Source organism: Mixophyes fleayi, chromosome 4 (genome assembly GCF_038048845.1).
Source record: "Mixophyes fleayi isolate aMixFle1 chromosome 4, aMixFle1.hap1, whole genome shotgun sequence".
In the NCBI taxonomy this organism is placed as follows: Eukaryota; Metazoa; Chordata; class Amphibia; order Anura; family Limnodynastidae; genus Mixophyes; species Mixophyes fleayi.
This window is the reverse complement of record NC_134405.1, coordinates 6,993,816-7,021,130: the sequence shown is the minus strand read 5'-3', so window position 1 is coordinate 7,021,130 and position 27,315 is coordinate 6,993,816. Positions and strand designations below refer to the sequence as shown.

The 27,315-nt window shown below is 43.1% G+C and overlaps 4 protein-coding genes and 1 long non-coding RNA gene across 8 annotated transcripts in view; 2 read left to right on the top strand and 3 right to left on the bottom strand.

The window, feature by feature from the left end:
• LOC142150999 (uncharacterized) overlaps nt 1–27,315 on the top strand; it is a 510,250-nt gene that overhangs the window by 417,311 nt on the left and 65,624 nt on the right. The gene's annotated exons all lie outside the window — the stretch shown is intronic.
• LOC142151006 (oocyte zinc finger protein XlCOF8.4-like) overlaps nt 1–27,315 on the top strand; it is a 393,475-nt gene that overhangs the window by 345,611 nt on the left and 20,549 nt on the right. The gene's annotated exons all lie outside the window — the stretch shown is intronic.
• Nucleotides 1–27,315, bottom strand: part of LOC142150996 (uncharacterized) — a 160,247-nt gene that overhangs the window by 130,741 nt on the left and 2,191 nt on the right. The window lies entirely within an intron of this gene.
• The window catches only part of LOC142150981 (uncharacterized), a 114,899-nt gene continuing 103,788 nt past the window's right edge, over nt 16,205–27,315 (bottom strand). Inside the window, exons 6-8 of the mRNA XM_075206205.1 lie at nt 19,726–19,823; nt 19,451–19,562; nt 16,205–17,863 (exon numbers count right to left, since the gene is read on the bottom strand). Coding sequence (XP_075062306.1) covers nt 16,551–17,863; nt 19,451–19,562; nt 19,726–19,823 — 1,523 coding nt within the window. The 3' untranslated portion in view covers nt 16,205–16,550. The remainder of the gene's footprint in view (nt 17,864–19,450; nt 19,563–19,725; nt 19,824–27,315) is intronic.
• On the bottom strand, nt 20,224–26,354 carry LOC142151025 (uncharacterized). Its single transcript, XR_012691128.1, has 3 exons — nt 26,260–26,354; nt 23,401–23,594; nt 20,224–20,312 (listed from the first exon to the last, which is right to left on the bottom strand). It is a non-coding gene; the product is annotated as an uncharacterized LOC142151025 (long non-coding RNA).

Below are 27,315 nucleotides of genomic sequence, written 5' to 3'. Positions count from 1 at the left end.
GCATACAGCATTGAAGGAGATATAGTGCAGTGTAGGAATGGGTACAATGCAGCATAGCGCATACAGCATTGCAGGAGATCTAGTGCAGTGTAGGAATGGGTACAGTGCAGCATAGTGGATACAGCATTGTAGGAGATATAGTGCAGTGTAGGAATGGGTACAATGCAGCATAGTACATACAGCATTGCAGGAGATATAGTGCAGGGTAGGAATGGGTACAGTGCAGCTGTCACGATCTGCCTACAGCTTATGCATTACATGCTGCTTTGCATGGCAGCTCCTGCCTTTTTGTCATTATTATTATTATATTTGTATTGGCAGTACCTCTATTCACCAGAGGTGCTGCTATTGTGCCTTATTGTGTGCATTAGGGGTTAACCTTCATGTTCACCAATTATCCCATGCACCTGGGTGTGGTTTTCCCTTTATATACCTGTCACTCCCAGCACACATGGCTGGTTATTGTTGTCCTATTCTGATGTCATAGCCTGTGTTACCTGTGGATTCTTCCTCCTGCCTTGCTCCTCTGATTCATGCTGCCTGGAATCTGTTCATACCCCTGCTTCCCTGCATTAGCTGTGTACCTGCTTGTTTCTGGACATTTATATTATTTCCTGCATCAGCCTGCACCTGGTAATTACCACTACTCCTGACTACCTGTTATTTATACTTGTCTGCAAATAAACACAGAGTGTTTTCACCATATTCGTGACTCCTAGCTGTACTTCTGTTTGTAACAGTGACAGCAGCATAGTGTATACAGCATTGCAGGAGATATAGTGCAGTGTAGGAATGGGTACAGTGCAGCATAGTGTATACAGCATTGCAGGAGATATAGTGCAGTGTAGGAATGGGTACAGTGCAGCATAGTGCATACAACATTGCAGGAGATATAGTGCAGTGTAGGAATGGGTACAGTGCAGCATAGTACATACAGCATTGCAGGAGATATAGTGCAGTGTAGGAATGGGTACAATACAGCATAGTGCATACAGCATTGCAGGAGATATAGTGTAGGAATGGGTACAATGCAGCATAGTGCATACAGCATTGCAGGAGATATAGTGCAGTGAAGGAATGGGTACAATGCAGCATTATACAGCATTGCAGGATATATAGTGCAGTGTAGGAATGGGTACAGTGCAGCATAGTGCATACATCATTGCAGGAGATATAGTACAGTGTAGGAATGGGTACAGTGCAGCATAATGCATACAGCATTGCAGGATATATAGTGCAGTGTAGGAATGGATACAGTGCAGCATAGTGCATACAGCATTGCAGGAGATATAGTGCAGTGTAGGAATGGGTACAATGCAGCATAATGCATACAGCATTGTAGGAGATATAGTGCAGTGTAGGAATGGTTACAGTGCAGCATAGTGCATACAGCATTGCAGGAGATATAGTGCAGTATAGGAATGGGTACAGTGCAGCATAGTGTATACAGCATTGCAGGAGATATAGTGCAGTGTAGGAATGGGTTCAATGCAGCATAGTGCATACAGCATTGCAGGAGATATAGTGCAGTGTAGGAATGGGTACAATGCAGCATAGTACATACAACATTGCAGGAGATATAGTGCAGTGTAGGAATGGGTACAATGCAGCATAGTGTATACAGCATTGCAGGAGATATAGTGCAGTGTATTAATGGGTACAATACAGCATAGTGCATACAGCATTGCTGGAGATACAGTGCAGCATAGTGTATACAGCATTGCAGGAGATATAGTACAGTGTAGGAATGGGTACAGTGCAGCATAGTGTATACAGCATTGCAGGAGGTATAGTGCAGTGTAGGAATGGGTACAGTGCAGCATAGTGCATACAGCATTGCAGGAGATATAGTGCAGTGTAGGAATGGGTACAATGCAGCATAATGCATACAGCATTGTAGGAGATATAGTGCAGTGTAGGAATGGATACAGTGCAGCATAGTGCATACAGCATTGCAGGAGATATAGTGCAGTATAGGAATGGGTACAGTGCAGCATAGTGTATACAGCATTGCAGGAGATATAGTGCAGTGTAGGAATGGGTTCAATGCAGCATAGTGCATACAGCATTGCAGGAGATATAGTGCAGTGTAGGAATGGGTACAATGCAGCATAGTACATACAACATTGCAGGAGATATAGTGCAGTGTAGGAATGGGTACAATGCAGCATAGTGTATACAGCATTGCAGGAGATATAGTGCAGTGTATTAATGGGTACAATACAGCATAGTGCATACAGCATTGCTGGAGATACAGTGCAGCATAGTGTATACAGCATTGCAGGAGATATAGTACAGTGTAGGAATGGGTACAGTGCAGCATAGTGTATACAGCATTGCAGGAGGTATAGTGCAGTGTAGGAATGGGTACAGTGCAGCATAGTGCATACAGCATTGCAGGAGATATAGTGCAGTGTAGGAATGGGTGCAGTGCAGTAAAGTTTATACAGCATTGTAGGAGATATAGTGCAGTGTAGGAATGGATACAGTGCAGCTTAGTGCATACAGCATTGCAGGAGATATAGTACAGTGCAGGAACGGGTACAGTGCAGCATAGTGCATACAGCATTGCAGGAGATATAGTGCAGTGTAGGAATGGATACAGTGCAGCATAGTGCATACAGCATTGCAGGAGATATAGTGCAGTGTGGGAATGGGTAAAGTGCAGCATTGTGTATACAACATTGCAGGAGATATAGTGCAGTGTGGGAATGGGTAAAGTGCAGCATTGTGTATACAACATTGCAGGAGATATAGTGCAGTGTAGGAATGGGTACAGTGCAACATAGTGCAAACAGCATTGCAGGAGATATAGTGCAGTGTAGGAATGGATACAGTGCAGCATAGTGCATACAACATTGCAGGAGATATAGTACAGTGTAGGAATGGGTACAGTGCAGCATAGTGCATACAGCATTGCAGGAGATATAGTGCAGTGTAGGAATGGGTACAGTGCAGCATAGTACATACAGCATTGCAGGAGATATAGTGCAGTGTAGGAATGGGTACAATACAGCATAGTGCATACAGTATTGCAGGAGATATAGTGTAGGAATGGGTACAATGCAGCATAGTGCATACAGCATTGCAGGAGATATAGTGTAGGAATGGGTACAATGCAGCATAGTGCATACAGCATTGCAGGAGATATAGTGCAGTGTAGGAATGGGTACAATGCAGCATAATGCATACAGCATTGCAGGAGATATAGTGCAGTGTAGGAATGGGTACAATGCAGCATAGTGTATACAGCATTGCAGGAGATATAGTGCAGTGTAGGAATGGGTACAGTGCAGCATAGTGCATACAACATTGCAGGAGATATAGTGCAGTGTAGGAATGGGGAAAGTGCAGCATAGTGAATACAGCATTGCAGGATATATAGTGCAGTGTAGGAATGGGTACAGTGCAGCATGGTACATACAGCATTGCAGGAGATATAGTGCAGTGTAGGAATGGGTACAGTACAGCATAGTACATACAGCATTGCAGGAGATATAGTGCAGTGTAGGAATGGGTACAATACAGCATAGTGCATACAGCATTGCAGGAGATATAGTGTAGGAATGGGTACAATGCAGCATAGTGCATACAGCATTGCAGGAGATATAGTGTAGGAATGGGTACAATGCAGCATAGTGCATACAGCATTGCAGGAGATATAGTGCAGTGAAGGAATGGGTACAATGCAGCATTATAAAGCATTGCAGGATATATAGTGCAGTGTAGGAATGGGTACAGTGCAGCATAGTGCATACAGCATTGCAGGAGATATAGTACAGTGTAGGAATGGGTACAGTGCAGCATAGTGTATGCAGCATTGCAGGAGATATAGTGCAGTGTAGGAATGGGTACAATGCAGCATAGTACATACAACATTGCAGGAGATATAGTGCAGTGTAGGAATGGGTACAATGCAGCATAGTACATACAGCATTGCAGGAGATATAGTGCAGTGTAGGAATGGGTACAATGCAGCATAGTGTATACAGCATTGCAAGAGATATAGTGCAGTGTAGTAATGGGTACAATACAGCATAGTGCATACAGCATTGCAGGAGATATAGTGCAGTGTAGTAATGGGTACAATACAGCATAGTGCATACAGCATTGCAGGAGATATAGTGCAGTGTAGGAATGGGTACAGTGCAGCATAGTGTATACAGCATTGCAGGAGATATAGTACAGTGTAGGAATGGGTACAGTGCAGCATAGTGCATACAGCATTGCAGGAGATATAGTGCAGTGTAGGAATGGGTACAGTGCAGCAAAGTTTATACAGCATTGTAGGATATATAGTGCAGTGTAGGAATGGATACAGTGCAGTATAGTGCATACAGCATTGCAGGAGATATAGTACAGTGTAGGAATGGGTACAGTGCAGCATAGTGCATACAGCATTGCAGGAGATATAGTGCAGTGTAGGAATGGATACAGTGCAGCATAGTGCATACAGCTTTGCAGGAGATATAGTGTAGTGTGGGAATGGGTAAAGTGCAGCATTGTGTATACAACATTGCAGGAGATATAGTGCAGTGTGGGAATGGGTACAGTGCAGCATAGTGCAAACAGCATTGCAGGAGATATAGTGCAGTGTAGGAATGGGTACAATGCAGCATAATGCATACAGCATTGCAGGAGATATAGTGCAGTGTAGGAATGGATACAGTGCAGCATAGTGCATACAACATTGCAGGAGATATAGTGCAGTGTAGGAATGGGTACAGTGCAGAATAGTGCATACAGCATTGCAGGAGATATAGTGCAGTGTAGGAATGGGTACAATGCAGCATAGTGCATACAGCATTGCAGGAGATATAGTACAGTGTAGGAATGGATACAGTGCAGCATAGTGCATACAGCTTTGCAGGAGATATAGTGTAGTGTGGGAATGGGTAAAGTGCAGCATTGTGTATACAACATTGCAGGAGATATAGTGCAGTGTGGGAATGGGTACAGTGCAGCATAGTGCAAACAGCATTGCAGGAGATATAGTGCAGTGTAGGAATGGGTACAATGCAGCATAATGCATACAGCATTGCAGGAGATATAGTGCAGTGTAGGAATGGATACAGTGCAGCATAGTGCATACAACATTGCAGGAGATATAGTGCAGTGTAGGAATGGGTACAGTGCAGAATAGTGCATACAGCATTGCAGGAGATATAGTGCAGTGTAGGAATGGGTACAATGCAGCATAGTGTATACAGCATTGCAGGAGATATAGTACAGTGCAGCATAGTGCATACAGCATTGCAGGAGATATAGTGCAGTGTAGGAATGGGTACAGTGCAGCATAGTGTATACAGCATTGCAGGAGATATAGTGCAGTGTAGGAATGGGTACAATGCAGCATAGTGCATACAGCATTGTAGGGGTTACCAATCAGCATGGCACTAGGTCAGCCATCAGGAAAGCATGGACGGATTAAATCTAACACACTGTCCTTATCTGATAACACAGAACAGCAGCATTACATGCAGCTATATAACCATTCACCTCTATAAATTCCAAACCAATTCCTATAAGCAGACACTTCTATGAGCACTGTATGATCCCTACCAGCACAGTATCTCCTGCTATGAACGCTATTGTGTATTGTCTGCATACAAACTCATGTTCCAAAACAAGCCCACAATCTATGCAGTATTATTCCACCTATATTGTTCTACCATAATCACATCTGCTATCTCACAATTTTGTACACAATGCATACAATTCCTATTTATGAAACACAATCCAGGCACAGTCACAGCACACATTGATCTTAATGTAAAGTACAGTATCCATCATTTACCATTCAATCTATTTCAATGTATCAGTACCATGTAAACACAGTTGACAACATCCTAGAATAATCTAATCTAAGCACCTTTTCTCCCAGTATGTTTGTTTTGGTTCTAGTATTGTACCTTTCTTAATCTGTACATTGCCAAAGACTCTCCATCCCCATCACATCTCTGGAGAAGCCACATAGGGCCAACAACGCCTTCATCAAACAAACATGGAGGAAATGTGTATTCTGCAACTGTTGTAAGAAAGCACCCATGCTAATCTTATGTTGATTAGACCTTTTGATGTGAGTGTCCAATACCTCCTAAGGGAAAGGAAGGGGTAATTATACTGCTGTCAGATATCCACTGTGTCCAAAATTAAGATGCAGGAAATCACAGCAAGGTTTTAGGAAATCACAGATACGGTTAGCTTTGAATTGTATGTAAATCCATGTTTGGATAAACAAATTGCATCCTGATTCTAAAAATGACTCAGACCTCGAGGGGGCAGCTTATCCAGTGAGGCTGTGTTCAAATGTGTATTAAAATAGCACTTTTTGTATTAAAAGTTGTTGTTCTGATTTCATCTGACCTTAGCACTGATACCTCCAATCAGTGTGATTGCAAATAAACATCAATTGCTTCAAAGACCTGCTTTAAAATATCTTCCATGCTGAAAATCCTCTGACCTACATATTAGACCCAAAATCTAAGCCGTTCCCGGCTGTTTCTGAGGTTTGGACCCAGCTTTTCTGCTACCAACGCTCTGCCTGCTACCCTGCAGGCCTGGTCCATGTGATAGGCCAGAGGGGATCCATTCACAGCAACCCTGATCCATAGTAAGAGGTCAGGAGTACCAGCTGTTTCAGCAAGGGGGTACACTCGCAGCGTCAGTTACCCAGAAGAAACCCGGTACTGGATGGCGGTAAGGAGTCCAGTGGTAGCAGCATTGTAAGCCCCTCCTACTGCGGCAGGAGGATACACTTGGGATATTGAAAGGGAACAGTGGCAAAGTAAGCTCAGCCGGTTCCCAGCAGCAGCAGACAGGGTGGCATAGGCGGTCCATCCTGTCACAGGCGGGCTCCTAATACAGATAGAACAGATGGGAGTATACAGAGCGAGCCTACCTTAAATGCAGGTAATGTACGAAAATATATATAGGTGTTCCCGGGTTGTAAGGATGAAGTTTAGTTTTCAAGTAAACTCCCTAGGTCAAAGTCTAAATTTAGGCCATATGGGGCTAGGGACCCTAGGTCGTATATCCACCTTGCCACTTCCCTTGAAATCTTGGCTGTAAAATTTCCACCCCTTCATTTTTGTCTAACCTTTTTGATTCCCAGGAACTTGAGTGAGGTGGGGTCACTATTGTGGTATTGCACAAAGTGTGCTGATACACTGTTTAGCCTAAAAAAACCAGTTTTTAGACTAAAGACCATTCTACTTCCTGTGCAGAGGCTCCGCCCACAAGTGTGAGCTGTAACAATTGGAGAAAAGATGGATGGACTCTGAAAAGACCACATCCATCTATTACATTCCCCTCAACTCACCACATGGATTTACACAGAACTGGCTTCCATATAAGGCTGATTATAAACTAATACTCTAAATATTGTTACATGGGAATTGTAGATAATTATGTGGTGGTTAGTATTGAGCGTGTGTGTGGATATGGTGACTTGGGAAAGATTGTTATGTGATGTGTGCATTATATTGGAGTAAGTGTTGTGCTGCATACTGGGAGAATAGCTGCTCAGATTATGTATCAGTAATCTTTATGTAACAATACTGTTTCAATGTAATGTTTATCAGACCAAGGTTTAATGCCAAGCAGCAGTTTCCTAACCACTTATTGAAGTTGCTGCTGATTTTTGGACATGAAATAGTATTCAAGAATATGTACGTGGCAGAAGACACATCTACAGCCTACATGACTGACAACAAATTAATTCTTTCATTACTATATATGGTCTTGTTTCTTACTGATAAGAACTTCCAGCACACATATACAGAACTGCTAATCATTGTGACCCTGCTGGAGAGTCATATAAATGTTTTGAATTTAGGTGTGTTCCTTGTTGTGCTTACAGCCCTGAGCTGCGAATCGGATAAGGGTTCTGACTTTCTGCTGAATAAACCTTTGTATCACTTACAAAAATTCATGATCTGAAGAATCCTATTTAGACAACTGGGTGCTTGGCCGTCATTCATCCTTTGTCAGGAATAAGCCCCACTAGCTACTCCCTGATTAGATATCTTATCATATATTCCAACAGTCATACAATATATCACCTCTATTTTGTCAGGAAACCGCTCCTGACCCCCTTTATCAGTCACAAACCGCCCTCTGCGCACTTGTGACTTGGAAGCTTACTGTAGGGGAACATACAGGATTCCAGCCCAAATCTCACACCTCTTTCTCTAAGGCTACAGATTTAGCTGGTCCTGTCCCAACACAAACGCAGGCTTCACACCTCTCAGCAACTGCCACCAGCTACGAATAAGGCCCATAGCAAACCTATAACTTAATCACCCAATTGTACACACTCTGTGCTCTGGTAACTAGACAGTTAACCCTTCACACACTGGTTTCTAAAGATTCAGCCAAGCAATCTGTCTCTTCCAAACAGCCAATGAATTTGTTTTAGAGCAATAACAACAGAAATATTAAATTGTTAGATTTAATATACAAAAAGTACAATGCTTACAGAGAATAAAAAAACAATTAGATAAAGATTTGACATACAAGTAAAAAATTGCAAATAGTTATAAAAACAAATGGGATGAAAGTACAGAGCATAACTTACATATAATAATCTGTATGCCCAGGGCAGGCAGAAAAGATGGACAGTCCTTCAATTAAATTTGTGACAGGATGGACCGCCTATGCCACCCTGTCTGTTGTTGCTGGGAACCGCCTGGACTTACTTTGCCACCGTTCCCTTTCGTTATCCAAAAAGCGCCCTCTTGCCGCAGTAGGAGGGGCTTAAGCTGCTGCCACCACTGGATTCCTATACCGGCATCCAGAACCGGGTTTCTTCTGTGTCACTGACGCTGCTAGCGTGTCTCCTTGCTGGTGTACCTGGCTGGTAACTCCGGACCTCTTACTATGGATCAGGGATGCTGTGAATGGATCCCCCCTGGCCTATCACACTAACCAGGGCACTAACACTGAACATGTCATTCATTGGTATAGGTACATAGATGACGTCCTTCTCATTTGGGAAGGGTCAGATGAGAGCCTCTCACAATTCCTTAAATACATTAACAATAATACTCTAAACATCCAATTCACAGCTGAATTCAGTCCTCACAAAATACATTTCTTAGATCTTACCATATACATAGAAAATAATGAAGTTAAAACCAAAAATTATATTAAAGAAGTACCAACAATTTCCTATTGGCCTCAAGTAACCATCACAAACATTGGATTCACAATATACCAGCAGGACAGTTCAGACGACTTAACAGGAATTGTACTGATGAGAATGTGTTTGCAATGCAAAGTATGGATTTAAGAGACAAATTTCTAGAAAGGAAATTCAATGCGAAATTGATAGACCTCGCACTTGAAAATGTGAGCAAATTGGAAAGGAGAGATGTGTTAACACACCATAGCCAGAAAACAAAAAAGACTCCAATAATTCCATTCATCAATAGAATAGCAATTCACAAGCTAGGGAAAAGATTATCCAAAAGCACTGGTCTATTTTAAAACTAGATCAAGATATCAAGGAATTATTACCCAATAGACCGCATATTATATATAGGAAAGCGGGAAATTTAAAAAAAATTCTTACTAGCAGCTATATTCCAATTCCAAAAATAAAACCATCACCAACTATATCGCAAAGATTTCGGTATTGTTTAAACTGTAAAGCATGCAAAGAATTGAATATAACTCAAACCAATGCCATTACAACATTTCAATCTACTTCTAACAATAAACTGTTCAATATTAAATAACCAATCAGCTGTAATACTGAAGGTGTCATCTTTATGCTGGAATGCGAATGTGGCCTCCAGTATATAGGACGAACCATACGCACCTTAAAAATTAGAATTGCATTCGAACAGCCCACAAAAGCGCACAAAACTCTACCTCACACTTAAACAACATAGAGCTGACATAGTTTTTCTTCAGGAGACACATTTTTGCCGCCATTCACATCCAGAACTGAAGTCTAAACGGTACCCTTCTGCTTTCCATGCTTGTGACCCCAAACAGAAAAAACTGGGGGTAGCTACACTTTTTGCATCCCATGTGACATTTGAGCTTTTGACATCTCATTCCGATCCGGATGGTCGATTTTTAATCCTAGTGGGTAAACTCAATAACACTCTATGCACCTTAGTGAACGTGTATGGCCCAAATCAAAACCAGTGTTCATTTCTTGCTGCTCTAGACTCCTTGCTCTCTCAGGTGTGCCAGGGAGAAATGATTATGGCAGGGGAATTTAATGTCGTAGTAGATGATACTATAGATAGATCGTCCACTTTTCTTCCCCCCGTCAGTGGCTCGGAGTCCCGTAAATCTAAGGCCTTGGTGTCCCTTCTTTCCCATCATCTCCTCTTTGACTCCTGGAGACTTAGGGAACCCTCATCTCGAGATTATACATTTTACTCTCCAGTTCATGGTACCTATTCACGAATAGACATGGTTTTCCTCAGCCACGATCTGTCATTAAGGCTCAGGGCGGCCCATATACACCCGATGGTTTGGTCTGACCACTCTCCTATATCAGCCGATCTCTCAGACATAGTACCCCGCCCTCGCCCCGCTACGTGGCGTATTAATGACTCCATCCTGCATGATCAGCCACTCACCTTAGAGCTCCGGACCCTTCTTGAGGAGTATTTTCTTTTTAATGACCTCCCCAACACTCCCCCCATGACCCTCTGGGAAGCCCATAAGGCAGTAGTACGGGGCCATCTTATTAGCATGGCCTCACGTCGTAAGAAGTTGGCCATCTCCAAACGTGCGTCATTAACTATTCAACTCCAGACTCTGGAGAGACAGCATAAACTATCCCCAGATGAAGAGGTACTGACCAAACTTCTAAAGGTGAGATCGGATTTGAACCTCCTTCTCTCTGAATCCACTGCTTCGGCCCTGAAACGGCTGAGGCAGACATTCTATGGGAAGGGAGATAAAGCTGACAGAATATTAGCCACCCGTTTGAGAGCTCAGAGATCTCAAAACAACGTCATGGCCCTGAAGTCTCCTTCTGGCTCACCCATTTACAGTCCTGACCAGATAGGGCGCGAGTTTCAAAAATTTTATTTCTCATTGTACAATTTGGATGCTCTAAATCCCGGGGGGCCCCACCTGCGGAGACCATAGCGGCTTTTTTGAGGCAAGCAAAACTCCCTACCCTTTCCAGTAGCCTAACTCAGCAACTAAATGAGGAGATTACATCAGAGGAAATACTGGCAGTCATCAAGGCCCAAAAGACCTCTAAGGCCTTCTCCGCAGCCTACTATAAAATATTTTCCCAGACTCTTGTTCCCCACCTCCGCTCCCTGTTCAATGCTGTCTGGCAAGGGGATCCCTTCCCCAAATCGATGTTAGAGGCGCGTATTGTAGTCATACATAAGGAGGGGAAGGACCCTAGTGACTGTGCAAGCTACCGTCCCATCTCCCTTCTTAATGTTGACATTAAGATATATGCAAAGATACTGGCCACCCGCTTGAATGGAGTCCTACCGGATCTAATCCACTATGACCAGGTGGGGTTCATCCCAGGTCACCAGGCTAGGGATAATACTCGTCGCGCGATAGACCTTGTTCAAATCATTAACCAAAGACGTCTTTCGGCCATGATGCTTTCACTGGATGCCGAGAAGGCGTTCGATCGAATTTCTTGGGACTTTATGACCCTTGCTCTGAAGGCGTATCGCTTCTCGGCTGAATTTCTGACTGGGGTATCCGCCCTCTATAACTCCCCCTCAGCTAGGGTCTTGGTTAACGGATCTTTATCTGACTCCCTCTCCAACGGGACGAGACAGGGCTGCCCCCTTTCGCCCTTAATCTTTGCTCTAGTGATAGAACCTTTGGCGGCAATGATCAGACAGACGGCATCAATCTCAGGTGTGACAGTGGGGCCGTGGGAATTCAAGATTTCTCTCTTCGCAGATGACATACTCCTCTCTCTGACGAATCCTCAGGAGTCTCTACCCGCCTTGTATAAACTTATGGATGAATATGGCCTCCTCTCTGGCTATAAAATTTATTTTGTTAAATCAGAGGCCATGCTCCTCCATGCATCCCCTTCCCTTAGGACCAGTTTGCAGACAAATTTCGCACTACGCAGGCAAATAAGATCAAATATCTTGGAGTTTATATCACCTCGACCTATGATAGATTGTATCGGGAAAACTTCCCCCCCCTTCTGTCAAAAATTAAACAGGACTTGGAGACTTGGAAGAGCTATATCATATCGTGGCTGGGGAGAATTATAGCTATTAAGATGAACTTGGTCCCTAAGCTTCTATATCTTTTGCAGACTCTCCCGGTGAGGGTTCCTGACTCCGTGTTTAGAGATTTGCATTCCTCCTTCCTAAAGTTTATATGGCGTGCCAAGCCCCCTAGTATCTCGGTAGCAGTGCTCAAAAAACCCAGGGCTCGGGGAGGCAGGGGTTTTCCAGACATTAAATTTTATTACTTGGCATCCCATCTGACCCAGGTTGCGGTAACCTATGCCCCTTACCAGTCCATAGCATGGGTGGATCTGGAGACCCACCATGTTGGGATCCCCTCTATGGCATCACTCTGGGTCTGGCTAATATAGATAGACCACCAGCGGCCTCCTCTCTTCAATCTCTTAAATTCTGCCTGTCGCTTTGGGACTCATGTAGGGTCAAATATAAATTGTCCTCCCTTGTCTCACCTCTGACTCCTCTCTGGGGCAACCCACACTTCCCTCCTGGTAATTCAACACAGCAATTTAAACATTGGATAAAGGCGGGAGTGCGGGTGGTTTCGGACCTGGCAGTCAATCAAACTTGGGCTTCTATGTCGGAACTTCATCATAGGTTTGAACCGTTTCGTCCGCTTCTTTTTGAGTACTTCCAGGTCCGACACTTTGCCATGTCTTTGCCCCCCCAGGAGGTTGTTCGGGTCTCGACATCCTTTGAGTATATGTGTTTACATTCCCCTCTCACTCAAGAGATGATTTCCCAGATCTATAATTGGCTCATAGACTATACCTTCAATACTCCAGGTCGACATGAGAGGGAATGGGAAAATGACCTGGGACCTCCCCCAGATGAGTCATGTTGGGAGGAGGTCAGGGAGGGGATTGCCAAGAGCTCGATCTCTACATTAAGGAAACAGCATATAAAGTGTACTATAGATGGTACTATACTCCTGATAAGCTGTCTCAAATGTTTCCTACGGCCACCCCGAGCTGCTGGCGGGAATGTGGCCAGAGAGGTACGATCTTACACATATGGTGGACCTGCCCTCGCATAGTTCCTTTCTGGAACATGGTTCTTACGCTTATAAACTCTGTGTCAGAACAACAGATAAATAAGGACCCCTGATCATTCCTTCTCTCTCGCCCTATACCTGATGAGAGCGCGCCTTCTAATAAGCTTATCTCCCATATCTTGGCAGCAGCTAAGTCCCTAATAGCGAAACATTGGAAAGACCCTAGGGCTCCATCTATGCAGGAATTACGGTCATACATAGGACATGTAGCAAGCATGGAGAGTATAACGTGTTACCTTCATGATAAATCATATAATTTCGATAAGGTGTGGGCCCCGTGGTTTTTTCTAGAAAGCCGTAGCTGTCTATCCAGTACGGCTCCCTCTCCTGCAGATGGAATATAGCTTTTGGGCCGCCTCCGGACCCCCCGGGCTGGATATGGCGCGCTGCCGGTGAGTAATGTTTGTATGCTAGTTTTCTTTTTGGTAGCCAATGTAGCCGTGTGGCTTAGCTTTTCCTAGCAATGTTCCAGGTTTGCTTATTAACTTATCAACAATATTGTTAACAGTACTTGTGCCTTTCTACCCCCCATCCCTCCTTCCTCTTTCCCCCTCCCCTCCATTCCCCAGGATATAAAAGTATAAAACATAGAGGAGACATCTTGAATATTAATGTCAAACGTGATGATTGTGTCTTTCTTGTTGTTTCCTCTTTAAATAAAGTTTAAAAAATAAATAAATTAGAATTGCAGAGCATTTATACAATCAATATCAAAAGAAAATTGAAGACGCATAGCGTCCCTAATCATTTTTTGAACAATACAAACCAAAAACACTTACATTTTTGGGTATACAAAGTTAATAGATTTTGGAGAGGAGGTGATTATGTATCCAATATATCAAGACAAGAGACGAAGTGGATATACATGGCAAGAACTCTGATACCTCATGGTCTTAACAGTGATTTCGATTTGGGATCTTTTTTTAAAACTTTAAACTTTTTTATTTTTATATATTTTTCATTATATAATTTTCATTGCATTTATATTTTTTTATTTAATACGATATACCTTGAATTATCATATCATATATCATGATTATTCATGATTTTTATTTTAATAAATGTCTCACCGTATTTTTTAACCTAGAAGCTATTTTATTTGCCTAGCCAATGAACGGATAGCTGCCTCTACATATAAGCATAATCTGTCATTGAATAACATCTTTGAAAAAGTCCAGTATTGGATGAAACGCGTCGGATGCTTTTTGATCACTCACAGCCATCGTAGTTTACCTTGGAATCTATACTTCCGCATTAGATGTGCAGCGGGACACCGTCCACACAGTCTACACGGAGAAAGATTACAGCTACAACGGAGGACACTGATGCACTGAGTCCCGGGACTTCTATAGGGTATTGTAGGGTAAGAGTTCTTTATCTTACTTTGGCACATCGTTTATCTGCAAGTGGTAATATGACAATACTGAAAGGGGTATCGAGATCAAACTCCAAGACAATATCCTCACAGGACCCTTAAGAAAGCGCACAAATGCATTTGGTGTCAACACATACAAGGTTCTGTAAACACATGTAACCAGATCATAAAGAACACTGAGCATGCAGGACTTCCCACTGTATGTTACACATTGATGTTATTATTTTACCTGGCCACAACTGCATAAAGCTCTGTCATCTTTACATAGTTGATTAATGAATAACGAATAGTCTATAGGAAACATGTAAACATCATCTTTATTGGTTTTGTACAGGGTAAACATTCCCATATTTACTACAATTTTAAAATATTGCAAATTAATTTCTATCACCCTTGTCTACTGTTCCCACCTCACTTGGAGATCCAGAGGTGAGGTATGAAAATGAATGAGTGGGGGCAAAGCATATGACGCATTGATACCAATTTGCATACACACTTAAATAAATTACCATCCATAAATCAGGACTAAGTGGAAAGGATGTTCTGTTGTGCCACAAAGCTGCTTAGACCTTCAGCTGCATATACTGCATGTTTGTATTCTATGAATTAGCAGCTCCACCATTGTGTGAGTGACAGAAATCTGACTCCATGATAGTGCTGAATCTGCAGCTAACCACAGGATGTGAGGACATACCATGTCTGTATTGTGTGACTGACAGCAATCTGACTCCATGATAGTGCTGAATCTGCAGCTAACCACAGGATGTAATGACATACCATGTCTGTATTGTGTGAGTGACAGCAATCTGACTCCATGATAGTGTTGAATCTGCAGCTAACCACAGGATGTGAGGACATACCATGTCTGTATTGTGTGAGTGACAGCAATCTGACTCCATGATAGTGCTGAATCTGCAGCTAACCACAGGATGTGATGACATACCATGTCTGTATTGTGTGAGTGACAGCAATCTGACTCCATGATAGTGCTGAATCTGCAGCTAACCACAGGATGTGAGGACATACCATGTCTGTATTGTGTGAGTGACAGCAATATCACTCCATGATAGTGCTGAATCTGCAGCTAACCACAGGATGTGAGGACATACCATGTCTGTATTGTGTGAGTGACAGCAATCTGACTCCATGATAGTGCTGAATCTGCAGCTAACCACAGGATGTGAGGACATACCATGTCTGTATTGTGTGAGTGACAGCAATCTGACTCCATGATAGTGCTGAATCTGCAGCTAACCACAGGATGTGATGACATACCATGTCTGTATTGTGTGAGTTACAGCAATCTGACTCCATGATAGTGCTGAATCTGCAGCTAACCACAGGATGTGATGACATACCATGTCTGTATTGTGTGAGTGACAGCATTCTCACTCCATGATATTGCTGAATCTGCAGCTAACCACAGGATGTGATGACATACCATGTCTGTATTGTGTGAGTGACAGCAATCTCACTCCATGATAGTGCTGAATCTGCAGCTAACCACAGGATGTGATGACATACCATGTCTGTATTGCACAAGGAAGACGTCCATTTAGGCATCATTGCATTTTGGAGTTTGAGTTGAAGAGTTTCAATAGTTGTCTTAAATTTTAGATGGTGTCTAAGTGAAGTAAACCTTAATTAGACATGTTACACCAGAAGGATTTCTTGTCTATGGAATATTTGTATTCTGTAGAGAAAACATGTCCGATTAAGGTTGCTTACACACCAGCTAACATTTAAGAAAACTATTGAAACTCTTCCACCAAACTTCCAAAAAATTATGAAATTGCAATGATTTTTTTCAATTTCAGTTGATGTGTAGGAAACCTTAATCGGACATGTTGGACCGTAAGGTTTTTTTTTTTCTACAGAACATATATATTTACATTCATAGACCAAAGTTTTAATCCACATTAGTATAATCAACTGATTTTGAAATATTTGGAGTATCACAGCATACTTGTTTCATATACAATTGCTTTTGTCCTGTGTGAGTTCTCTGATGTTTAACAAGATTTGATTTATGTGTAAAACATTTCCCACACTCCAAACATGGAAATGGTTTTTCACCTGTGTGAGTTCTCTGATGTTTAATAAGTGTTGATTTCTCTTTAAAACATTTCCCACACTCCAAACATGGAAATGGTTTCTCACCTGTGTGAGTTCTCTGATGTTTAACAAGAGTTGATTTATGTGTAAAACATTTCCCACACTCACAACATAAAAATGGTTTCTCGTCTGTATGAGTTCTCTGATGATCAACAAGATATGATTTATGTGTAAAACATTTCCCACACTCAGGACATGAAAATGGTTTCTCACCTGTGTGAGTTCTCTGATGTATAATAAGTGTCGATTTCTCTGTAAAACATTTCCCACACTCCAAACATGGAAATGGTTTCTCACCTGTGTGAATTCTCTGATGTTTAACAAGATTTGATTTATGTGTAAAACATTTCCCACACTCACAACATAAAAATGGTTTCTCATCTGTATGAGTTCTCTGATGATCAACAAGATATGATTTATGTGTAAAACATTTCCCACACTCAGAACATGAAAATGGTTTCTCACCTGTGTGAGTTCTCTGATGTCTAATAAGTGTTGATTTCTCTGTAAAACATTTCCCACACTCCAAACATGGAAATGGTTTCTCACCTGTGTGAGTTCTCTGATGATCAACAAGACTTGATTTATGTGTAAAACATTTCCCACACTCCAAACATGGAAATGGTTTCTCACCTGTGTGAGTTCTCTGATGATCAACAAGACTTGATTTATGTGTAAAACATTTCCCACATTCAGAACATGTAAACGGTTTCTCACCTGTGTGAGCTCTCTGATGTCTTATCAGTTTTGATTTGTATTTAAACCATTTTTCACATTCAGAACATTGAAATGGTTTCTCACCTGTGTGAGTTATCTGTTTATGAAGAGACGACTTAACCATAGAGCATTTAACACGCTCAGGATATGGAAATATATTATCATCTCTATAAGCTGTACTATATGTAACAATATCTATGTTATCAGGAGAATATTCCTCATGATTAGAGGGATCAGATGATTTATCTGCTCTGTGAAGTATTGGATGTACAGTTAGGGTAGTGGGGTTTCCTCCTGTAGAATCATGTGTGATGTTATTATCTTCTATTTCAAAATCTGTAGATAAAATGAAGTTTCCCTCTGAGATATTCCTTTGTTCGCATCCATCTGCTGGAAATAAAATATATATATATGGAAATAGACATTTTATTTTACATTGATTAACATATTATAATGCCCGTCATATTCACACGGAAATATCTAGCTATTTCATTCAGTTTGCAAACTACAAACACTTTATTATAATTAGAGAACTGCATTACAAAGCACAGTGCATAAACCCAGCCTTAGTGACTCACAGATTGTATCCTGCTTGGACAATTGCAGCCAATATGTGGACATTGGAGAGTAACATTTCCTAAGTATACACATTGCCCATCCAGCCTCCTAGAACAGGAAGACTCATTAGCCGGGGACATAGTCCAACTAGACACTGCCCTCACACACAAACACTGGAGCCTCAAAAGTAGAGAAGATGTGGGTTAAATCAGCAGTGAGTCCTGGATATAAGTTTACACTAGTATTAGGTCTCACATCCTTGTATAGAGTAGGAGAATAGAGCAGGGCACAGATGGGCAACAGCACAAAGTAAAGTGTAAGGGCAAAGCACAGTACAGTCAGAACAGTAGACTAAAGAGCAACTGTACAGACCATCCAAGCACGTAGATTGGAGAGGAGCTATTGCGCAATGACCGGTGTGTGTGAGAAGGTTGAGTGTGAAGTGTACTTTGTGATGGGGTGTATGTGATGTTACATTGAGGAAAATAATCTCATATTCTGCATTAGTATTACAGTGATAATATAAAGCTGAGGATCAAATATTCATGGTGATGTCACATGTGGTAGTACAGGGAGATGGTTATAGATACTGTGACAGGAGGAAGTGTACAGGAGGTTCATGGGTAAATTCATGGAGTCTGACGGACATCCCTTGAGATACAAAAGAGAGTGGGAGGAGGAGACTGCTCAGATCTCCGGGCTGGTAGCACACAATGATATGATGTGAAGAGGAGACTAGTCAGATCTCTGGACTGGTAGCACACAATGATATGATGTGAGGAGGAGACTGGTCAGATCTCTGGGCTGGTAGCACACAATGATATGATGTGAGGAGGAGACTGGTCAGATCTCTGGGCTGGTAGCACACAATGATATGATGTTAGGAGGAGACTGGTCAGATCTCTATGCTGGTAGCACACAATGATATGATGTGAGGAGGAGACTGGTCAGATCTCTGGGCTGGTAGCACACAATGATATGGTGTGAGGAGGAGACTGGTCAGATCTCTGGGCTGGTAGCACACAATGATATGATGTGAGGAGGAGACTGGTCAGATCTCTGGGCTGGTAGCACACAATTATATGATGTGAGGAGGAGACTGGTCAGATTTCTGGGCTGGTAGCACACAATGATATGATGTGAGAAGGAGACTGGTCAGATCACTGGGCTGGTAGCAGACAGTGATATGATGTAAGGAGGAGACTGGTCAGATCTCTGGGCCGGTAGCACACAATGATATGATGTGAGGAAGAGAAGAGGAGTCTAATAGGGGCTGGTGGCTCGTGACTCCCCCACTAGACAGATACGTTTTCCTCATTAGTTTGTACTGACAGAGGAGGGTGTAGAATAAATGATTGTTTTAGTGACTGAATAAGCAGAATATGTGACTCTCTTCTGTAATAAGTGTTTATTACTCACCTGTGCTGATATCTGTAGGGATTTCCTCCTCCTTACACTGCTGATCACCCCTCACATACGTCTCTCTCTTTCCCTCTGTAATTTCTACTTTAATATCAGTCAGGACATCATCCTAAATAGCCCACAAAATAATAAAACATATCATGTATAATTAATATCTGATTTAATAAAAGTATATGCAACAGAAGAATATCAGTGTATAAGAGCCACACAGCTTTTTTACAGATCATATAATGAAAAGTTATTTTGGGTTTTGATGAGACCCTAAAATCTACCTGATACTCCTGTGGGATCCTGGGATTTTCCTGTGTACAATCCTGTGAATAAAGAGGACGGAGATATCTCTCTGAGGTATTTCTGTTACTGGATCCATCTGTAGGGAACACACAGTGATTGAGTACATTGCTTATATGTGATTATCAGATGATCAGTATCTAGGTGGCCCTCAAAACGGCTCCACTTTAAAATAAATGAAAGTCTCCTCTTACCCAGTGATGTGAGGATCCGGTGATTCTCCATCATCACGTCCTCGTACAGACCGTTGGGCCCTTCTAATTTCTCCCACTCCTCCTCCTGATACTTTATAAGAACCTGACATACACAATGACACAGTCATCATCCAGACACATCCCCTAATGTTAATGTATAATGTCCCAATCCCAGCAGTCACCTCTCCAGTCACCAGCTGAATGATCTTGTTAGTCAGTTCCAGGATCTTCTGGTCAATGTTTCCCTCACATATCAGTGAGTGAGGTTCAGGCACCGTAATGGGGCTCTGGGTCCTGCTCAATCCTCCTGACACACAGGGGCGGCTCCTGGGTGTCACACACTCACCAGGTCTCTTTATCACTGCTGTGTAATCCTGTGTATGGAGAGAGACATCAAGGTAAATGAAGATTCATGTATTTGGAATATTATTTAGGGGCTAATTGTGTAAAATATACAATATTGCTCTAATGGTCTATATGTAACTGTTTCCTATATACAGGTAAGTAGAGTGTATACAGCATTTACACCTCCTGTAGCTCCAACCACATTCAGTGGTCCCACCGTTCAGAGTCCTCTATCTACAGCCGCCCCCCACGGATGTATCATCTGCTATAAACAAACTACTGCAAACAGTAAGATGAGTCTGAAGTGGGGGCTCGTAGTCAGAGGACTCAGCATGGGCGACCTATGGAAGGTAGTAGGTGATGTAAGGGCTGTATACACTCTAATACACAGTGCATATAGGAAACAGTGACAGGTAGGTCAGGGGATGTATGTATAAAATAAGCATTTGTTGTCTAATTTGCATATTAAAAGTCCTGGAAAGTGGAAATCACCCCCTAAATGTAAAAAACAGTTATATATAAAAATGCAGCAAAAGCTGTAAATCCCAAAGTCTCGTGGATGTATTAGTGATAGAAAAACAACATACTGTGTCCAATGCAACAAATCCCAACCTCTGTGACGATTTATGTCACTGTGACATTCCCAGAATCCCTCACCTCTCCAGTCATGTCCCTGTTTTATTTATAGCAGTAAGAATGATGTCACTGTGACATTCCCAGAATCCCTCACCTCTCCAGTCATGTCCCTGTTTTATTTATAGCAGTAAGAATGATGTCACTGTGACATTCCCAGAATCCCTCACCTCTCCAGTCAGCAGATAGATGATCTCCAGGGTGAGATTTAATATCCTCTCACTCCTTTCCTTGTCCATCCTCAGGGATTCAGTAATTTATACAGAACAGGTTTCACCTTCAGATGACTTCTAGCAAAATATTCTCTGCTGCAGGGTATTACCACTCTAATGGTGGAAAGAGATGATTTGCGGCTGCAGAGTATTACCACTCTAATGGCGGAGAGCGGTGAGCTGCGGCTGCAGAGTATTACCACTCTAATGGTGGAGAGCGGTGAATTGCGGCTGCAGAGTATTACCACTCTAATGGTGGAGAGCGGTGAGCTGCGGCTGCAGAGTATTACCACTCTAATGGCGGAGAGCGGTGAGCTGCGGCTGCAGAGTATTACCACTCTAATGGCGGAGAGCGGTGAGCTGCGGCTGCAGAGTATTACCACTCTAATGGCGGAGAGCGGTGAGCTGCGGCTGCAGGGTATTACCACTCTAATGGTGGAGAGCGGTGAGCTGCGGCTGCAGAGAACAGGTATAGACCTAAAAGAACAGGCACTGGATAGACGGAGGAGGTGCCTTAAATAGTAGGAGAGCAGAGGAGGACCAATAGGAAGTTAGGGAAGTTTTAAAGAGAAATCGGGTCTGCAAATGCAGAAAACAGCTACACAGATGACGTCCGGCCGGAGCGGAGAGAGGACGCCGGCGGTCAGGTAAGTGAGCCAGGTCTCGGTTTAGTAGGACTGAAGACCCCTGGGGTATGACACCTGATCTTTATGAGACAGTGAGTGTGCTAGACATAGAGCGTAAAACTCTGAGAGCAAAGCCTCCCACCATCCACAATACCAAGGAAATTAGACTCCATTTGTGTTACTCCAAGTCAACCTTGGTTCAGTATATCCATGAATTTTACCACTGAACTGCCAACATCTAAAAGGATGTAACAATATCTATTGTGTGTGTGTGTGTGTGTGTGTGTGTGTGTGTGTGTGTGTGTGTGTGTGTATGTGTATGTGTATATATATATATATATATATATATTGTAGTGGACTGAATCACTAAGGTGGGTCACTTTGTACCCCTCAATGGCATACCATCAGCCAGGTAATTGTCATGAATCTTCATTCGTAAAATATTCTGACTCCCTAGCTGCCCCAGGGACATTACATTAGATAGGTTGGGTACAAAAAGCAGACAGAAGAAATGCCGACACTTTTCCTGCCGACATGAAAGTGCCGGTATTTCAGTTTCACCGACACTATCAGTCTATTTTATCAGTGTTGGTAAGAGTGAAATACTGGCATTTAGACAGTCGGCATTTTCATGTCGGCAGGATAAGTGTTGGTATTTCTTCCATCGGAAATATGACTACCACCGCATTAGATCGAGGCATCCAGTTCACATCACATAGAACGGAACTTTTTCTCTGCATACCACCCTCAGTCTAATGGTCACACAGACAGTGTGAAACAGAACCTTCAAATCTTCCAGCGCATGTAAATCTCAGGCAACCAGGAGGACTGGGTGGACTTCCTCTTGTGGGCAGAACCACTTGAGTACAGGCTCCACCCCATAGGTACCACCCCCGACTTCTGAACCTCTGGTCGTCATGACGTTGGAAGAACCAGAAGTGAACAAGGTGCACAAAATATTCCAGGACATTATTTATTTTTCATGCTTTTTGTTTTTTACTGTTTCCCTAAGCTAACTAAATAAATATAAAAGGATATTTACTTTACAATGCTACCAATAGAAGGCCCTACAACAGAGATCAAGAGCCCACTTGGCGTGGGGCAGATTCCTATACATTTTGTCTTTCATGTAACACACCTCTATAATAAATCCTTCATATTCATACGTGGAGATGTAGGATAGGGACTATCTGCGCTGTGAGGATGAATCAGTGGAGCTGTGATTGGTTGCTGCCCTGCAGAGAAGATAGTGGTACCAGCCCTATGTGGAAAGTGAATGGGGTGTAACCTGGTGTGATCTATAGGTGGTGAGGTGTAACCTGGTGGGATCTAGAGGTGGTGTGATGTGACCTGATGGGATCTATAGGTGGTGTGGTGTAACCTGGTGGGATCTATAGGTGGTGTGGTGTAACATGCTGGGATCTATAGGTGGTGTGGTGTAACCTGGTGGGATCTAGAGGTGGTGTGATGTGACCTGATGGGATCTATAGGTGGTGTGGTGTAACCTGGTGGGATCTATAGGTGGTGTGGTGTAACCTGGTGGGATCTATAGGTGGTGTGGTGTAACCTGGTGGGATCTATAGGTGGTGTGGTGTAACCTGGTGGGATCTATAGGTGGTGTGGTGTTGCATGTGTTTGTCACTTACTCGTTAATCCATTCAAGTAACAAAATTGTGCGAAGATGTTCCTCTCGTTTGGTTCTTTGTCTTCCAGTTCTTAGTTCGGTGGAGAAGTACCAGTATGGCTAAATTTGGTGTTCCTTCGGAGTGATGTGAATGCTTGGTTATATTGTTGGGTATTGGTGCACTTGTTCCATTTATAAGTCCTGAAGTAGTTTGTCCTGTTGAAGAAGCAGATGGGAGATGAGTCACAGAATGTGGGTGGTGTTTGGACCCCACCCCAAAAAAAGATGGAAGTGCTGATATTCAAGTTCTTTCTCTATATTACAAGAGCAGTAGAGGATCAGAGAGATGTTTTGTGCAAATGTGGTGGATAACGGGAGCTATCTAACCAGTGGGAAAAACAATAAAATGGTGATGGTACCAGTAATAGGGCACAATGTATAATGGTTAGGTATGTGTGACTAGGTAATGTGGGGAGGGGGGCAGATGAACTCCACCACTGTGTAACCTGTGTAGGGAAACTGCGGCCGCAGTTAGCAGAACTCCTGAAATAATGAAGAGGGCTGGAGCTGGGTGTCTTCAAAATCAAACGTGTTTCATCCTGGTTGCGGACTATGTCAGGGATATGGTGTGACCGTGCAGTAGGAATGGCAGCATGTAGATAGCTTGTGGGAGGGAGGGGTGGGTGCGTGTGGGAGGGGTAGAGGACGGGGGATCAGGACACTCTGTATTGAAGAGTAATGGAGGGGGGAGGAGTTGAAGGAGGGGATCCTGGTGATGTAGATGTCTGTGTATGGTGAGGGGCTGTATCTAATGGACTCCATAGGTGTCTATGGTGAGGGCAGGTGGGTCGCTGCAGATGTGAGCAGAGGACTCGGACCTGCTCAGGTCTGATATCATGTAGGAAAGACTGTCAGTCATAACCTGCACACAGTGTAATACAGTGTATTAGGGTATATGAGGTGTGAAAGCCCTGTAGGAGATCCAACATGAGGAGTAGGAGCGGCTCCTTACATTGCTAGGATTAGTGGGGACAGTTCTGGACCTACTGGTTCACAACTTACAGATCATACAATACAAGTGTTCATCATCATTGTTTATTTATAAGGGGCCACAGATTCCCTAGTTCCAGACACTCATCGAACAGATGTGACAAACATGACTACAATAAGTATTATGACTGATAGACATAATAACTGTGACATGAATACAATTAAGCATAATGTTGTTTCTATGGAAGGGCTGGAGGGATCATTAATAGTATGAGGATTAGAGGACCCTGCTTGTCAGTGCTGGAGGGAGACTGTGGCCTTAATGTTGTGTGATACATATGTTATATAATAATGAGTATAATGCTAACAAATGGTGTCTATATCCTTGACTGTAGGAAGGACTCGTGGTGCCACTACGTTGCAGGCGGTGGTCCCCTGTGTACTGAGTGTAAGAGGGAGACTGGGAATGTGAACGTAACATGTGCAATAGACCCTACACTGTACATACGATGGAATGGGGTCTATACTGTAACAATTACAAATAAGTGGAACAAAGTATAGTGGGATGGTGCGAGGGGGACTGTGGAATGGGCAGACATGGATGACTGTGTCCTTCAGTAAGGAACTGTGTTTGTATATGGATGTGGATCTCATGACAGGTGGTGGGTGAGTCTAGTATTTGGTCTGAGGAATAACCACTGGGGGCTTTGCAGCAGAACACAGTCAGATGGTAACAATGGGGATACTGGCTGACATGTAGGGTGGGTAGGCAGGTGCTGGTGTCTGGGGGAAATAAGCTAAAAGTTTATGTGGCATGTATAGGAGGTGGAAGCGGGATGGTGGGGGTGTGACAGGATGGACCTCCTAGGCCACCCTGTCTGTTGTGTTGCTGGGGCCCGGCTGGGCTTGCCTTGCCACAATCCCCTTTCTTTCTCCCAAATGCGTCATCTAGTCGAAGTGGGCTTTTGCTGCTGCCACCACTAGGCTCCTTCACTGGCACCTAGAACCGCATCCTTCTGGGTAACTCTCGCTGCTAGTGTACCCCCTTGCTGGTGACCCTGACCTGTTGCCTACAGATCAAGGTTGCTGTGGATGGTTCCCCCTGGCCTATCACACTGGCCAGAGCTGCAGGTAGCGGGCAGAGCGTTGGTACTAGACGCTGGGTTCCAATCTCAGAACAGCCGGATAACAGATAAGATTTAGTCTAATATGCAGGTCACAGGAATTACAGCAGGTAAGTAGGCATCAAAGCAGGATCTTGAAACAGTGATGTTTATTAGCTCAAGTGTCCTAATAAGGACAGTTATTATTATTATCTTTTATTTATAAGGAGCCACAAAGGGTCCACAGCGCCGTACATGACATATAGAGAAAACAGTGATCCGTGACACAACATGCTGCATAATACAAACATACTGTATGAATAACAAAACCCAGGTAACATGGTAATACAGATCAAATATATCTGAGACAGTGAGAGTGATGGTAGTAATCAGTGAGAAGCCGAAGCTTAAGATCTAGGGAAACAGGCCAAGAGGTACAGAGGGCGATGGAATAATATAAGGAGAACATAAGTAAAGATGGCCCTGCCCCTGAGAGCTTACATCCTAAAGAAAGGGGGGAAGACACAAATAAAGTGGTACTGACTGGGGGGAGAGAACCGAGACAAGGGAGTTAAGGGTATACTTGAAGCCTGCACATAAATCAGCCTGAAGGGTTTAACAACTTTTACATTGCTGTTAGTGGCAGCACTACGTCTGAGGTTCTCTACTGAATGTTTACCACCAGAATATAACCTTTCTCTAATCCTGCTTTGAACACAATTTAACTTACAAAATTCACTTTTATCTGTGATCACTTACATTGGGAGTCTACCACCAAGTATAATTACCTCCTCCTGTCTTTCAGGCTCAACAGACGGTTTGGTCACTAAGCGATGAAAAGGTCTAATTAACATGAGATTACCTGTCTGCAGTCAACTGCAAAACCCAAACATGACTTACTGTCTCAGAAGTCAGAACATTTCCAATACAAAACACATAATATAAAAAGATAAGTACATTTGCAATGATATACAGAGGTGCACTGCACTCCTAATTAAAAAAAATATCTACAATAAGTCATTTCTACGTAATCCAGCCACAAATAAGTGATATATAAGTGATAAAGCCACAGTGAGTTAATGGTTGCGAAAAGGGATTGAAGGGGCTCGATATGTAGATTGCAGAAAAGAGTCTTAGGATGAAGGGGGAAGGCTGGACTGCCATCTGGGGTCAGTATTGGTGGACTAGGCAGGTATGACTGTGGGTAATGGAATAGATGTAGGTTGAAGGGGCATAAAGAAAGTTGGTGAGGGGAGGTGGGTGTAGCGAGAGGGTTGTGAGAAAGAGACGAAAGGGAACTCTTTATGGGTGTATAGGGTGGGGGGCTGTACCAGGATGTGGGGGACTACTCTACAGCACTAGATAAGCTATGTGTTAGTGGCACTTTGTGAGGGGATGGTTGGGTAGGAGGTGATAGTTGGGGAATGTGAGGTAATGGGGGTAGAAGGAGGAGATGGGGACTAGTCTCCAGCACTAGACAAGCTATGTGTTAGTGATACTTGGTGAGGGGGTGGTTGGGTAGGAGGTGATAGTAGGAGGATGTGGGGTAATGGAGGTAGAAGGAGGGGGATGGGGACTAGTCTCCAGCACTAGACAAGCTATGTGTTAGTAGCACTTGGTGAGGGGTGGTTGGGTAAGAGGTGATAGTAGGGGGGTGTGGGGTAATGGGGGTAGAAGGAGGGGGATGGGGACTAGTCTCCAGCACAAGACAAGCTATGTGTTAGTGACACTTGGTGAGGGGGTGGTTGGGTAGGAGGTGATAGTAGGGGGATGTGGGGTAATGGGGGTAGAAGGAGGGGGATGGGGGCTAGTCTCCAGCACTAGACAAGCTATGTGTTAGTGAC